This window comes from Fistularia commersonii, chromosome 16 (genome assembly GCF_037954325.1).
Source record: "Fistularia commersonii isolate RoL2024-O1a breed Wild chromosome 16, RoL_Fcom_v1.0, whole genome shotgun sequence".
In the NCBI taxonomy this organism is placed as follows: Eukaryota; Metazoa; Chordata; class Actinopteri; order Syngnathiformes; family Fistulariidae; genus Fistularia; species Fistularia commersonii.
Genome location: NC_141299.1, coordinates 15,559,233 through 15,571,582, shown reverse-complemented (window position 1 = coordinate 15,571,582; position 12,350 = coordinate 15,559,233). Strand labels below are relative to the sequence as shown.

The 12,350-nt window shown below is 36.6% G+C and overlaps 1 protein-coding gene across 1 annotated transcript in view; it reads left to right on the top strand.

Annotated features, from left to right (window-relative positions):
* The window catches only part of LOC147226064 (adhesion G protein-coupled receptor D2), a 40,729-nt gene that overhangs the window by 441 nt on the left and 27,938 nt on the right, over window positions 1-12,350 (top strand). Inside the window, exons 2-10 of the mRNA XM_086162244.1 lie at window positions 213-690; window positions 3,629-3,826; window positions 3,955-4,028; window positions 5,396-5,507; window positions 5,874-6,020; window positions 6,425-6,530; window positions 8,163-8,289; window positions 8,557-8,660; window positions 11,001-11,103. Of these exons, the coding sequence (XP_086018370.1) occupies window positions 213-690; window positions 3,629-3,826; window positions 3,955-4,028; window positions 5,396-5,507; window positions 5,874-6,020; window positions 6,425-6,530; window positions 8,163-8,289; window positions 8,557-8,660; window positions 11,001-11,103 (1,449 nt within the window). The remainder of the gene's footprint in view (window positions 1-212; window positions 691-3,628; window positions 3,827-3,954; window positions 4,029-5,395; window positions 5,508-5,873; window positions 6,021-6,424; window positions 6,531-8,162; window positions 8,290-8,556; window positions 8,661-11,000; window positions 11,104-12,350) is intronic.

Genomic DNA, 12,350 nt, shown 5'->3' with positions numbered 1-12,350 from the left:
TAGCATTGCCTCTGTCTTCTTTCTATGTGGGGTGAAAAAAAAAAAAAGGTTCATCAAAGACCTTGATTCTGGAATTCACTGGTCGCTCAGACAGGAAGAATGCCCGTCTCTTGCACAAGTTTCCCTCCATGGGCTCAGTGACTGTTTGCACCCGTCTGTGCTTCAATACTAACTGCTTTGGAATTTCCAACATATTCTCTTATTCCATCCAGTCATGTATTAATGAGTTCCAGCTCCGTGCAAACCTGATCCAGGGAAAGCCTGTGCAGCTTGCTTTGCTGGTCCATGGTGCAAATGGTGTTTACCAAGAAGCCTTCGACCACGATGGCTTCTGGCACTCTGTCTGTGTTTCTTGGAGCAAGCATGGTGGGCGATGGGCATTATTTATTGATGGCCTTGAGATCTCCCGGGGTGCTGGCTTGAACTCTACTGACAGTATTGGCCCAGATGGCCTTTTTATCATCGGGCAGGAGCAGGACACCTTTGGGGGCTCATTCAAGAAGGATGAGTCATTCTTCGGGAGCATCACAGAACTGCACATTTGGGATCGTGTTCTTAACAGCAGCGAAATCTACACAATGGAAAATGAGTGCTCACCCATTTCGACTGGGCTGGTTTTCAAGTGGAGTGGAGTGTCCATAGAGATCGACTCCTCTCTCACGACACTTTGGAGAGACAGTCCATGTAAAGGTACATCAACTCTGTTGTACAATAATGTTGATGCATTACCAGAATCTGAAATGAAACAGACTTAATCACCAAGTATATGGCATTATAAAAATCACTATCAGCATCACGTCTCAGGACAGGGTTTATTCCTACAGTTCAGCTATGCTTTCAAAGACTCTTCGAATCAGCTGCTTGGTTGTAGAACTCGGCTGTGTTGCTATGTAGAAAAAATAATCACATAGCGACTGTTCGAAAATCATTATGGATGGCACACTTAACTAACGTGCCAAGATCTGAGCATGTCTAATGTGGTTACTGTAACCCCACCCATCTGGCATTCCATGTAGGATAAAATAAATACTATGAACCAGTTTCGTGTTCGGCCGTTTCCAAGTCTGCTCTTACCCCATCACTTCTCGGTTTCTCCAAACTTAATCTGTGTTGTTTGGTCCAACTGTGTTGTAACTGGTTGCTAATAAGTTTCCTTCAAAGTTGTTCATTTAGCAAACAGAATTAACCTGAATGAGGGCTGAATTTCAATACAGTTAAGGTAATTCGACTCAGTTCCAAAATTATAAAAAGTAAAACTAAACAAAAACTAAAATCAAGTAATTTAACTTGTAGGACAAGTTCTTTTAGAACATGCCCGTGAAGACTTCATTTGCATAAGTGAATCAAACAAATTCCTCGTTTAACTTAATGAAAGTTTAGTTATCAAGAATTGTAACTTCTTAATGATTTAAAAGAACCCATTCCCCTATATGTTACAAATTTAAACTCAATTTTGTATCCAGTTATTAATAGTGATGCCAACCAAACAGTAAGTTTATTATAATGAGTTAATGTTGAGCAGCTGTGTTGTATAGGAAAATATGAAACTGAAAGGGAATGGTATTGGCAGATTTCTGTGTTCAAATGTCTCACTGTTGGAACAGAACCGCCGCTTGATCACAAAACCCCGCCCATTCCTAAATTTATGCCATGCTTTGGCAAATCGACATGCGTACAATTATCACAGAGACTCAGCCTTAAGCACAAGTTTAATGACAGAAAAGATCATCTCTCGTCTATCAGCATGCTTTTCCTCTTTACAAGTATATGGTAAATGATGACCAAATGCTTGCTGCCTTACTGTTCTTGTAAATATTTTGTGACTCACGTCAGTCTGAATCCCACCCTTCAAAACAAACTTCTCCTGTTCTGAGATCATGGTCCCCACTGAGTACTCCGAGTCCAAAACTCTCACTCCCCATCCTGTAACTGAACATGTAGGAAGGATCCTACACCTCTATTTGTTGAGGTTATGGAGAAAGCATAGTTATGTTTTTGCTGGGTTTGAGATTACCGTTTTAGCTTCCCTATATGTTCATTGGCTATCAGGGCCAGATCACTATTGCGCATAAAACAAAAATGTAAGATAAATTGCAAATGATGAAACATGCAAAGCAAAAAAATGACAAAACACAACAGTGACAAAATGCAGCATAAATCTGAAGTCACAACTAAACTGAAGTGCACTGATTTTTCCAAGTGTCATTATTCGGCCAGTATTAGCACTTTGAATTTAAAATTGCATTTTTTGATTACAATGATGGATGTGTTTGTCCCTGCATGTTGGGTAGGTTATTTATTGTCTAGAATCAAAAGAGGATCCGTTGGGCTTGGTGGAAGAGAGAAGTAGTTGTTTTTCTTTTTTTCTAAATAAATTGAAAATGTCACTTAGTGGAAATATATTACTATCCTAAAGAAAGTGTAGCCATATGCTGTTTGTAAGACCTATTCCAGTGTCAGTCTTGAGCTGAACTTATAATCCCCTTTAGTCAAGTCAGTAGCATTTGAGTTTGGATTTCTTGGGCTTTGGTTAGTTGTAATCAATTTTTTGGTATTTTGGCAGTCTGACTCTCTCTGTCTTATGGTTATTTATTAATCCCCACTTTTTTCCCCCACTCATTTTCATTGTCCTCAACCCTCAGTCAGTCTTGGTCAGCATTGCCTAAGAGAGCCGAACCCGTCTTCAATGTGTTGTGAATTGTAATTAGTTTGTTTCAGTGTTTGTTGAATTCGGTGTCTGAGTTAGTATGTTTTCCTAGCTTATTGATGTGAATTCTACCAACCTGATAAATATATATATATATATATATTTGAATTAAACTACTTAATTCCTTCCTGCTTGCTGGGTTTGGTCCCACCCACAAAATTTGCAAAAGGGGAACTATAAGGATTTAACTGCCTTACATCTCATCACCCATTTTTCCAAAACATGACAAAAGCAGTAGCAAGAGACAGACCTGTTTTCTTCCTTTACTGGTCATTGAAGAGCTCCAAAAACAAGCATGTTTCTTTATTTTTTTAAAATGAGGGAATAAATAAAACTAACAATTAGTAATAGCAAAATAGCAATTACAAACATTTCTTTGAGTTACCGACAACATTGTTTGAAAGAGCAGAATTGGTTCGTTGTTTAAAAACAAATAAAAAATAATGATTGCAAGTTATAGGATAAATCAAAAGTAGCACATAAAAAAAACACAACAAAATAAATATATCAACAGGCAATTTCAGACTTATTGCGGCTTTTACTAGTGTTTCAACAACAACACTATACAACGTATCCCTTTTGTCCTATTTCATCTTTATGTAGAGTACTTGTAAAAAAAACAAAACAAAAAATACTACCTTTCCAGTGACAAGCTTTCTAAATTCTTGGACATGTAATTCAAGTTTCTGTGACCAAATTGTCGTTAATTCCTAAATTGCTGAGGACAACATTTCAGAATCTAATGAAGAAGAATCTCATTAGGGTAAAGCTGATGAGAAAATAAAATATCCAATAGCATTATAATTTTTGGTCATTCTGAATTACAAAGAAATCGGATTCTCTTTTTCAATGAATTATTTTATTTTGATGCAAGTCCCTTAATGTCTCATTGAAATTAAAATGTTCACTGTCTTTCCCCAGGTAATATCTCTGCACTAGAAGAGTCATTATTGGATACCCACCTGGATAGCAATTCTTTGCAGAATCAAACACTGTCCTTTGAGTTCCTCCCCATTCCTCAGCCTGATGAGGATTGCGGCATTTTTGACCCTCTTTTTGGAAGCTTGAGCCTCACCAAGTGCGACTCATTCAGCGGAGCTGTCTGCCAGTTTAAGAAAGGTGCCCGTAGTAATGTTTTTTATGGTAATATGTGAGCTTAACCTCAACATGTCATGCAATCATCCTTTGCTAATGGACTTTTCAAGAGTCTCGTTTATTCAGTGTTCTTTTTGTCTCTGTGTTTGCAGAAACTTTTTATGTTTTCAGTTTTCCAAAGACTCCATTCTTCAACATAATCAACAAGGATCCCAATAGCAGACCTGTGAGTTTAACAAGTCTTTGGAATGTAATAACCATTGACTACGATTTCTAGATTGCCAATTACTTATTTGTTTTAATTTTAGGCTTACAGTTTTTTAGTATTTTCAAATGTTGTTTGCAGTTTGATAATGCCTCATTGTTTCCAGAAGCTTAATCTCACATAGATGTGCAGGTTTATAAGTTTTGAAGCATCTTATTCACGCATGTGAATGGTTTTACTTAGGGTAAGGCCTTCTCCTTACACCGTGACTTGAATCATACTGGCAATAGCAGTAAAGGGGCTTTCAACATCATTGCAATTAGAATTATGAATTATGTTCTGAGAGACCTCCTGTTTTTTAAAAAACAAACAAACAAAAAAAAAACAAGAAAAAAAAACTCAAGGAAGTTTTAAAAGTATGAGAAACCTGTAGCGGTCGATGCTTCTTCATGTTGCTGGTCTGATAAACTGTGAGATTCTGGTGTCAGTACATTTTTTTTGTTTTTTGTAATTACCAGCTATTAAATGAATTGATTCTCTTAAAGTAGTCTATCCGTTGTTGCTGGTTGGTAAAAGGATTGCCTTCCTATTTAGACTCTAACCCTTTGTGTGTTTAACTTGCAAGACAGTTAATTCTGCGTGTGGGAGTGTGTGAGAGAGTGAGAGGTTGGTCGTAAAACATTTTGGGTATCAATAAACAGTTTTAACCACTTCATATTTGGTTGTCTTTGTTGTACAATGAAGGAGCTGAGTTTCAACGCCTCATGGGATAGTGAGGCGACCTCCCTCTATCACCTGACCCAGGATGTTTTGCATGCATTTGAGGCTGGTAGTGCAAATCTCCTCACACCCGGTGATGTCCATTACCTCACCCAAAGGATTGGGATGGAACTGTCTAACCTTGTCAGTAGCTGGTCTACCAGAGCTCATGCAGCAGAGGCCATGGTGTCCATTGCTACCAATGTTGTAAAGCTAGCGAGTGAAATGCTGGAGCCACACATGGCAAAACAGTGGATGGGCTTAACAGATGATGGGGTGAGAGTGTTAATATGTTTATCTCATTTTATTTGTCCCCCCTATCAAAAATACTGAGTTCTCCCAATATTAGTAATAAAGAGAAATACAATGGAAGTTGGGAATTTTACAAAATTGAAAATTGACATTTTTGATATTACAACGAATAGAGCTTTGTTTACTCATAATATATGGATATATATCATAAAGTAACCAAACCCTGTAGCCATGTCGGACAAACGCGTGCAAAATAATGAATGTTAATTCCTTATTTTGTTGCTCCCCCTTTTTTGGATAATGTAAGTGGGTTGTAGTTACTTGGTTCTCTTTATGTAACTATCTGACTTTGTTTTTGGTCTGTGTTTCTTGTACAGGTCAAAATGGGACCATTTACTGTTGTCAGTAGTATTGACAATCTTATGGAAAGTCTTGCAGACATGCTATCTGTTGAGAAAAGGGGCTTCTCTCTTTCTACCAAGAACATAGGTAATAAAATCTTACACATCAGAGGTAACATTTTTATTTGATACCACATTTTCAGTGATGATGAAAAATTGAGCATAAAAGCTAGATAGCAAGTTTAAAAATCATGATTACCAAACCAAACTGCCAGTTGGGGGGACAAAAAATAAATTTGTGTAATTTGGTGGTTTAAACTTTTGTATCGCAGGTTTTCATTATTAATTTCATCTTCATTTTTGGTTTTGCCACTAACAAAGCCTCATAATTTAGGGAAGTCTTTTTTTTTTTTTTTTTTTTTTTTTGAACAAATTGCCATTGACTGTAATGTGAGACAGACCATCTTCAAAAATTAATATATCAAAAGAATTTGACTTTCTGCTTTGTTGTTAGATGTGTTTATGAACTGGCAGAAGCTGTCTGACAAGAGCTGTTGTCAAGTATTCAAGCCATCTGCAATCAGCTCCCAAATGGCCAAAAGTAATGGTCAGGATGAACTGCTTATCCCTGACACAGAACTACAGAGGATTCACACTCTGGGTAAGAAGTAAACTCAGTTGTACACAAGAGAAATCCCCCCAGAAGTGAAAAATGAAAACAAAAGAAGACCCAAAACACCCTCAGTATGAAGTATTTTTTATAAAAAATATAACAATAAAGATAAACAAAATTACAACAAACCAAACTGATATTGAGTCACTACATATCACATAAAATATTCTAAAGACTCTCTATCAACTTTAAATTAACATATTCATCACATTAGTTTTATGAAATAATAATTGTTAGATTCACTACACAATACATTGTGAACAATGTATTTCCTTTTAATAGTCTTTATAGATAAGATATTAAAGTGGAGGGTTGGATGGTTTAGCAGTGTGTTTTATGTGATGGAATCCTGAACGTCAACATTGTTCTCCTCGTCCCTCTTCTTTCGTCAGGATATGAAGAAGTGATGTTTATCCATACCCACTACAGCCACCTGAGTGACATTTTCTCTGGTGTAAAGCAACCTCCACGGAGTCAACACAAGGATGAGAAAAGGCTGTATGTTTGTGTCAGATACTGTCAAATTGTGTTGCTGATATTGTTTGCTAATCAAAGTCAAGTAACTGAGTCAACTCATTCAATATGTCCTTTTCCTTGTTTTGATGTTAGCTTCTACTTTCTTCTAAATGTTTACATATGCATTTTTTTTTATAACACAGCAGCATTTGAAATAATTTGTGAAATGTTGTTCCCAGGGCCAACAATGTCAGAGGTCAACATAACACATGTACTTTCAGTGAGGAGTGAAACTGAAGAGTGATGATCTGAAACAAACCTTAATGTTAAAATTAACTTACCTAATTTTAAAACAAGGACATAAGTAGTAACACTGAAATTTCATCTTTACTTTCTTTAAGTTTTGAAAGTTGTCACTTTTTTTCGTTTTTTCCCTTGCCTTACCAGGGTCATCCCAGGTCACCTGGCCTCTGCTGTCATCTCAGCGTCTGTCCGTGATTCTTCAAAAGCCCAAACTATCCCTGTGACCGTCAAATTTACTCTGTCATCATCACATGTGGTAATTGAACCGTGTTGAGTTGGAGAAAAACTTCTCTCAGGAAAAAATATGACCTTTTCATTTGTACTGTCTTAACTTGATTTTTTCATCCTGTATTTCCTATTGTTTTTTTGACCTAATGAATCACATTCTCAAGATGTTAAAATTGAATGCAAATGAAGTGGATGAAAGCATAATTTGCAGTTGGAAGCCACAGCTATTGGTATTAATCTTAAATACTGGATCTAAGGAAGCCTTTCGGGTCCAGTATTTGCCTTGGCACATTCCTAGTATACATGGCTAATAAATGCTTTATTCAAGAGAATTATGTTAGCCAGTAAGAAAGTTTGATGTGCATTTTCTAATACATCATGTTCATGGATGATATCATTTGCAACTGTATTTACAAATGAATATTCAAGAGATGTGAGATAATGTTATGGATAGTATAAATGTATTTACATTGTAGTTTTGTATGTTCTTGCTTTATATAACTTTGATTTGTCTTAAAGATACTAAAAATTAGAGAGCATATTTCTAAAATGTATCCTAATGGCAGATTGTAGAAGTAGTAAAGTTGTATTTAAGAAATTCACAAAATGAAGCATGTTAATAGACAAATTCTCCGGCCTCAGAATAATACAGGAAATAAAACAAAACCGGTGACGACAGCTGAATTCTTGCTTCTAGGTGGAGTATTCACAGAGATTTACACCAGTTTGCGCTTTCTGGAATTTCAGTCTGATGTAAGTTTGTCAAAACACAAAGCAAAATTGTAGACAATGTGAATTACAAATTCACTGGGACATACAGCATAGCTTATGAGTTAATAATAAGTTTTAGATTTTTTTTGTGTTTTTTTTTAAGGTAACACTGTCATTTCAGCTCTATATACGTTCTAGTTGTTGGAGTAATAAAGTATTTCTTTTATTAGATATGTTTATTAGATATGTTCACAGTTAAATAGGTGGTAATCGGTCAAAAGGTTAAATAGGTAAATACACATGTAAACAAGGTTATATGTGCAATGTATAGTACAGTGTATTATCCATGTTTGATATTTAGTATTTGTACTCTGGAGCAAAATGACCTGGTTGTGTCTGCGTTTTCAAAATGTATTTTGTTGTGTGGCACAGGGATAGTCATGGTAACAGCTGGTCAAGTGACGGATGCAAGGTGGCCTTCGTCGGCTCTGGTACCACTTCCTGTTTGTGTAACCACACAACCAACTTCGCTGTACTGATGAATTACCTGGAGTCAAATGTAAGTCTTTAGACCTTCTTTGATGCAATGACTGTACTAATTGAAACTTCAGATTGCCTTAATCATCAAGTGGAAATCATTATTTTACCAATTATTAAGGCCTTTGATTTTATTCTGTAGGAAGTGGAAGGTATTTGTGTCAAGAGAGTACATCAATCTGACTAAATAAAATCTGTGACTTCTCGATGTTGCTTGTTAACCTCTTGAGTAGTCTGAAAAGATTACTGTCATTCATTCCCTCACCCATCTGTGCTTTCCATTTGTCAGTGGAGTCCAGAGGAAGAGCTTATTTTGACCAAGCTGACATTCATTGGTTCTGGTGCGTCGCTGTGTGCACTGGTCGTGACATTGATGATGTTCACTGTGTTGGAGTGAGTAGCCGATCTCTCTGTTGTGCTAACCTAAGATATCAAAATCACTCCCTGCTTAGCCGAAAGGCCACAGCAGTAGTTTTGCTGTACAAATGGTTAAATCAATGAATATACATACACGTATGGTTGATAAGTGGATGGAAGTACATGAGATGCAGAATTAGGAAATGTAATGTTTTCCAACTTTATCAAGCATCTCTTTGAAATATCTATACGTAAGTTATATTGACTAAATACTTGGCTCAGGCAAACATGCATGTTCCCAATAAAAGCCTTTCCAGCCTGCAATTAAGGTAATCTTATCAACTCTTTACTTTCCCTGTGTAGCACAATGGATATGTCTTTCGTTAGCGGTAAATGCAGTGACTTGCTCCCCTTAAAAAGTAGTTTTGCAGACAAAATTGATTGAGGTTGTGTGTGCTGACACACAATGCTAAACAGAACTGAAGAAGGCTCTTGGATGAGAAATGAGACATCTTCATGAAACTAAACAGAGTCCAGTTGCCACAATTAAGATTTGACAACGAAACCAAGAAAGAAAAACGAAAGAGCATGACTGTTCCAGAACAACTTCCAGTTCATTCAAGTTTATACTGTTGTAGCTTTAATGAAACAAAAGGTCTTTTTTTCTTTTCCTGATTGTTCCATAATCTGCTTCAGGACGTTCCCTTCACTTTTTCTTTGTATCAATACGTAGATTCACTTCTTATATTGTTATTTAACATTGTTAGTTTAATTTTGTCAGCAAGTTCCATTTAATGTATACATAGTGTATACATGCTACATAATATAAAGGTATGTAGCATGAGGAAATCTCTAGATCAGACCTGGGCATTTAACAGCCCAGGGGCCACATGTGGCCCTTTGGGCATCCCTGTCTGGCCCACCTGAGATCAATCAGCAAACGGATGCAAATATGTTATTCTGTTCATGTTATACAGGTGTGTTGCTTCTCTGTTTTTCGTTGCTTTCGGCCCTCCGACACTGTTCGGGTTTCTATGGCCCCTTTGAAAAAATGAATTGGCCACCCCTGCTCTAGATATCAGTGCAGATTCTGATCAAGGCTCGAAAAAACATCTGTGATATGCCCTTAACAACATAAAGCTCAGATTGTACTGTTATACCCTCATATGGATTGATTTTGCATATCCCAATGTATGCTGAAAACGGCAACATTATTTATTGTTACTGGTGCTTTCTCTCCTGAGGCTGCTATGAGTATTGACTTGTGCTAATACAGTAATTAAAGTTGCCGTGCTGTGAGTTCACACTTAGGTTTTATGGCGGTAATCTGGCACTGTTAATTAACATTAGGGTCACCGAGGGATCCTAATCAGCTGAAGTGAAGCTGCCCTGACGATTTATGATGGGCCTGAATTCTGAGTACTTGTCACACATTGCTGATACAAGCTTTAGTGTGCTTTTACATACTGACATGTAGCGAAACACAAGCAGCAAAACGAGTAACGATAAATATGTCCATGCAAACAAGAGAATACCTGAAATACTAGAGAATGTATAGAATGATGGTGTCAACAAGCACTCAAACATACTTAGTCCAAGTAAACCGAATGCATTAAGAAACGATCGAGTGCTCCAGTTTGTATGCGTGTAGGAACGTTTTTCTATTTTGTTGATTCAATTCAGAAATTATTACTTCTTTGTACTAGTTTTAAAGACCTGGTTTCCTGAAGTGTAGTGCGGAATTCTGATAAATGACTAATTTAGGAACCAAAATTGTTTGTAGTTTCAAATTGTACCTTCAGTGGGAACGTCTTTTCAATACTCAGATAAGTGAGTTGAGACCTTGGGTCCTCAAAGGACCCAAGTTGTTGGCTTTGTCTGCTTTGCTATTTTTTTTTTTTTATTGAATTGGAATAGGAATTGGAACATGAAGTCATAATAACATGTCACAATTTATTCTTTTAGTAAAGTCTCAATATAAACCTGTTTAAAGATTGACATGCTTTGTCCCCCCTTCTTTGAAATGATGTGTTTTCCAAAGAAATAAAAGCATCCCAATTTTTATTGGGAGAAAAAAAAAAACAAGATTAGTGGAGACATTCATTTTGCACAAAGCTTAGGTGAATTGTGTTTGTTACACCTGACCATACAGCAGTCCAGAAAATTGGGCAGGATAATTGTGGCTTAAAGGGGCTGTAAAATTGCCTTAAGAAATCTATGGAGATCTAAAACAAGAAATAGATTAAAACCCAAAAAAAAACAACTTGTAAATGAGGTGCTTTTATTGCTACCACAAAAGTTGTTATCCTCCTACATTTTGTATCTGCAAAGTTTTTGCTTGGCTATTATAATGACTGTTTTGCTCTCTGTCCTTAGCATTCCCAAGTCAGACAGAACTTCCATTCACAAGAACCTGTTTGTTGCCCTTATCTGTGCTCAAATCATCCTACTGTGTAGTGGCTCGGCCATTCACAATAAGGTACGTGCAGGTCACGACCTGCTTAGTTGTTGTTCGGATCAACAGACGAGTGATAAATCAGAAAAAATATCCTCAGTACAGAACACTTATACTATCAACTGTTTTTTCACCCAGCTTGCTTTTTCAAGTGAGCTAGTTTGTTAGACACTAATGTGTAATGCCGGTTTCCTAAATGTTTAAATATTTATCAATTTTACTGTTGATAGTCTCTTATGTGATTTTCCAAGACTATATTGATGTCAATGGGAAATCAAAACAAATGTATCCACTCTGGATGAGATACAATTGACCAATATCTCAGGCTGACTCATCAGCCTGAACGCACGACTCACATGACCGGGTTTTGTCTCTTGTCATTCAGTGTCCAATAGTTGATTTGACCTCTGATCCTTTGAGCTCAGGCCATTTTTAAAGGACTTTAACCTCAGTGGAAAGATGGTTCTTTTTAGAACGTTCATCAGCTGGTGTGTATATGCAGGGTGACTAATCGGGAGGTCATTTGTCAGCATTTAACAGTAATTATTAAATGTATTGTTTAGACCAGATCTGGGCATTTTGCGGCCCGGGGGCCACATCCGGCCCTTTTTGCTTTTTTTATCCGGCCCGTCGGATTTTAATAAGTATTATCAATTAATATTGAATTTTAAAACTCCTTATTTTTTACCTTTTGTTTGATTTGGTTTGGATGATTACCTACACAATAATGTCATAACATTTATTTGATCATTAATGATTTTAAAGTTGAAATAAAATGCCAAAAAATGTAAATATTTAATGCAATTTTCATTTTGTTAAATTTACATGATACCTAGTTGGCTCGTGCATAAAAATTAAATAAGAAATATGGCCTGCCAACCAAAATAATTGCCCACCCCTGGTTTAGACCATGTTTAACTGATTAAACTGAGAGCAGTTGACTTTAATTGGATGCCGAATTTGGATTGCATTTCGTTTGGATTCTGATATTCAGTGACACGCCCATTTGTTGTTGGAATCGGAGCTGAAGTTTTAAGTTATTGTGTCTTAGGCCACAATAACTGATACCATAAACAGCTACATGGTAAATAGAGAGACAACCTTGCCACATTTTACGTCCCCCATTGATTAAACAGTCCTTCAATGACATAACCTATAGGGTGCAAGTGTAGCTTACTCAATGTAGACATAATAATCAACGCTGTTTTTTTTGTTTGTATGGCGTATTGATTGATCTTACAGCATGTTACAGAAAAGTCTTGACAGGGTAC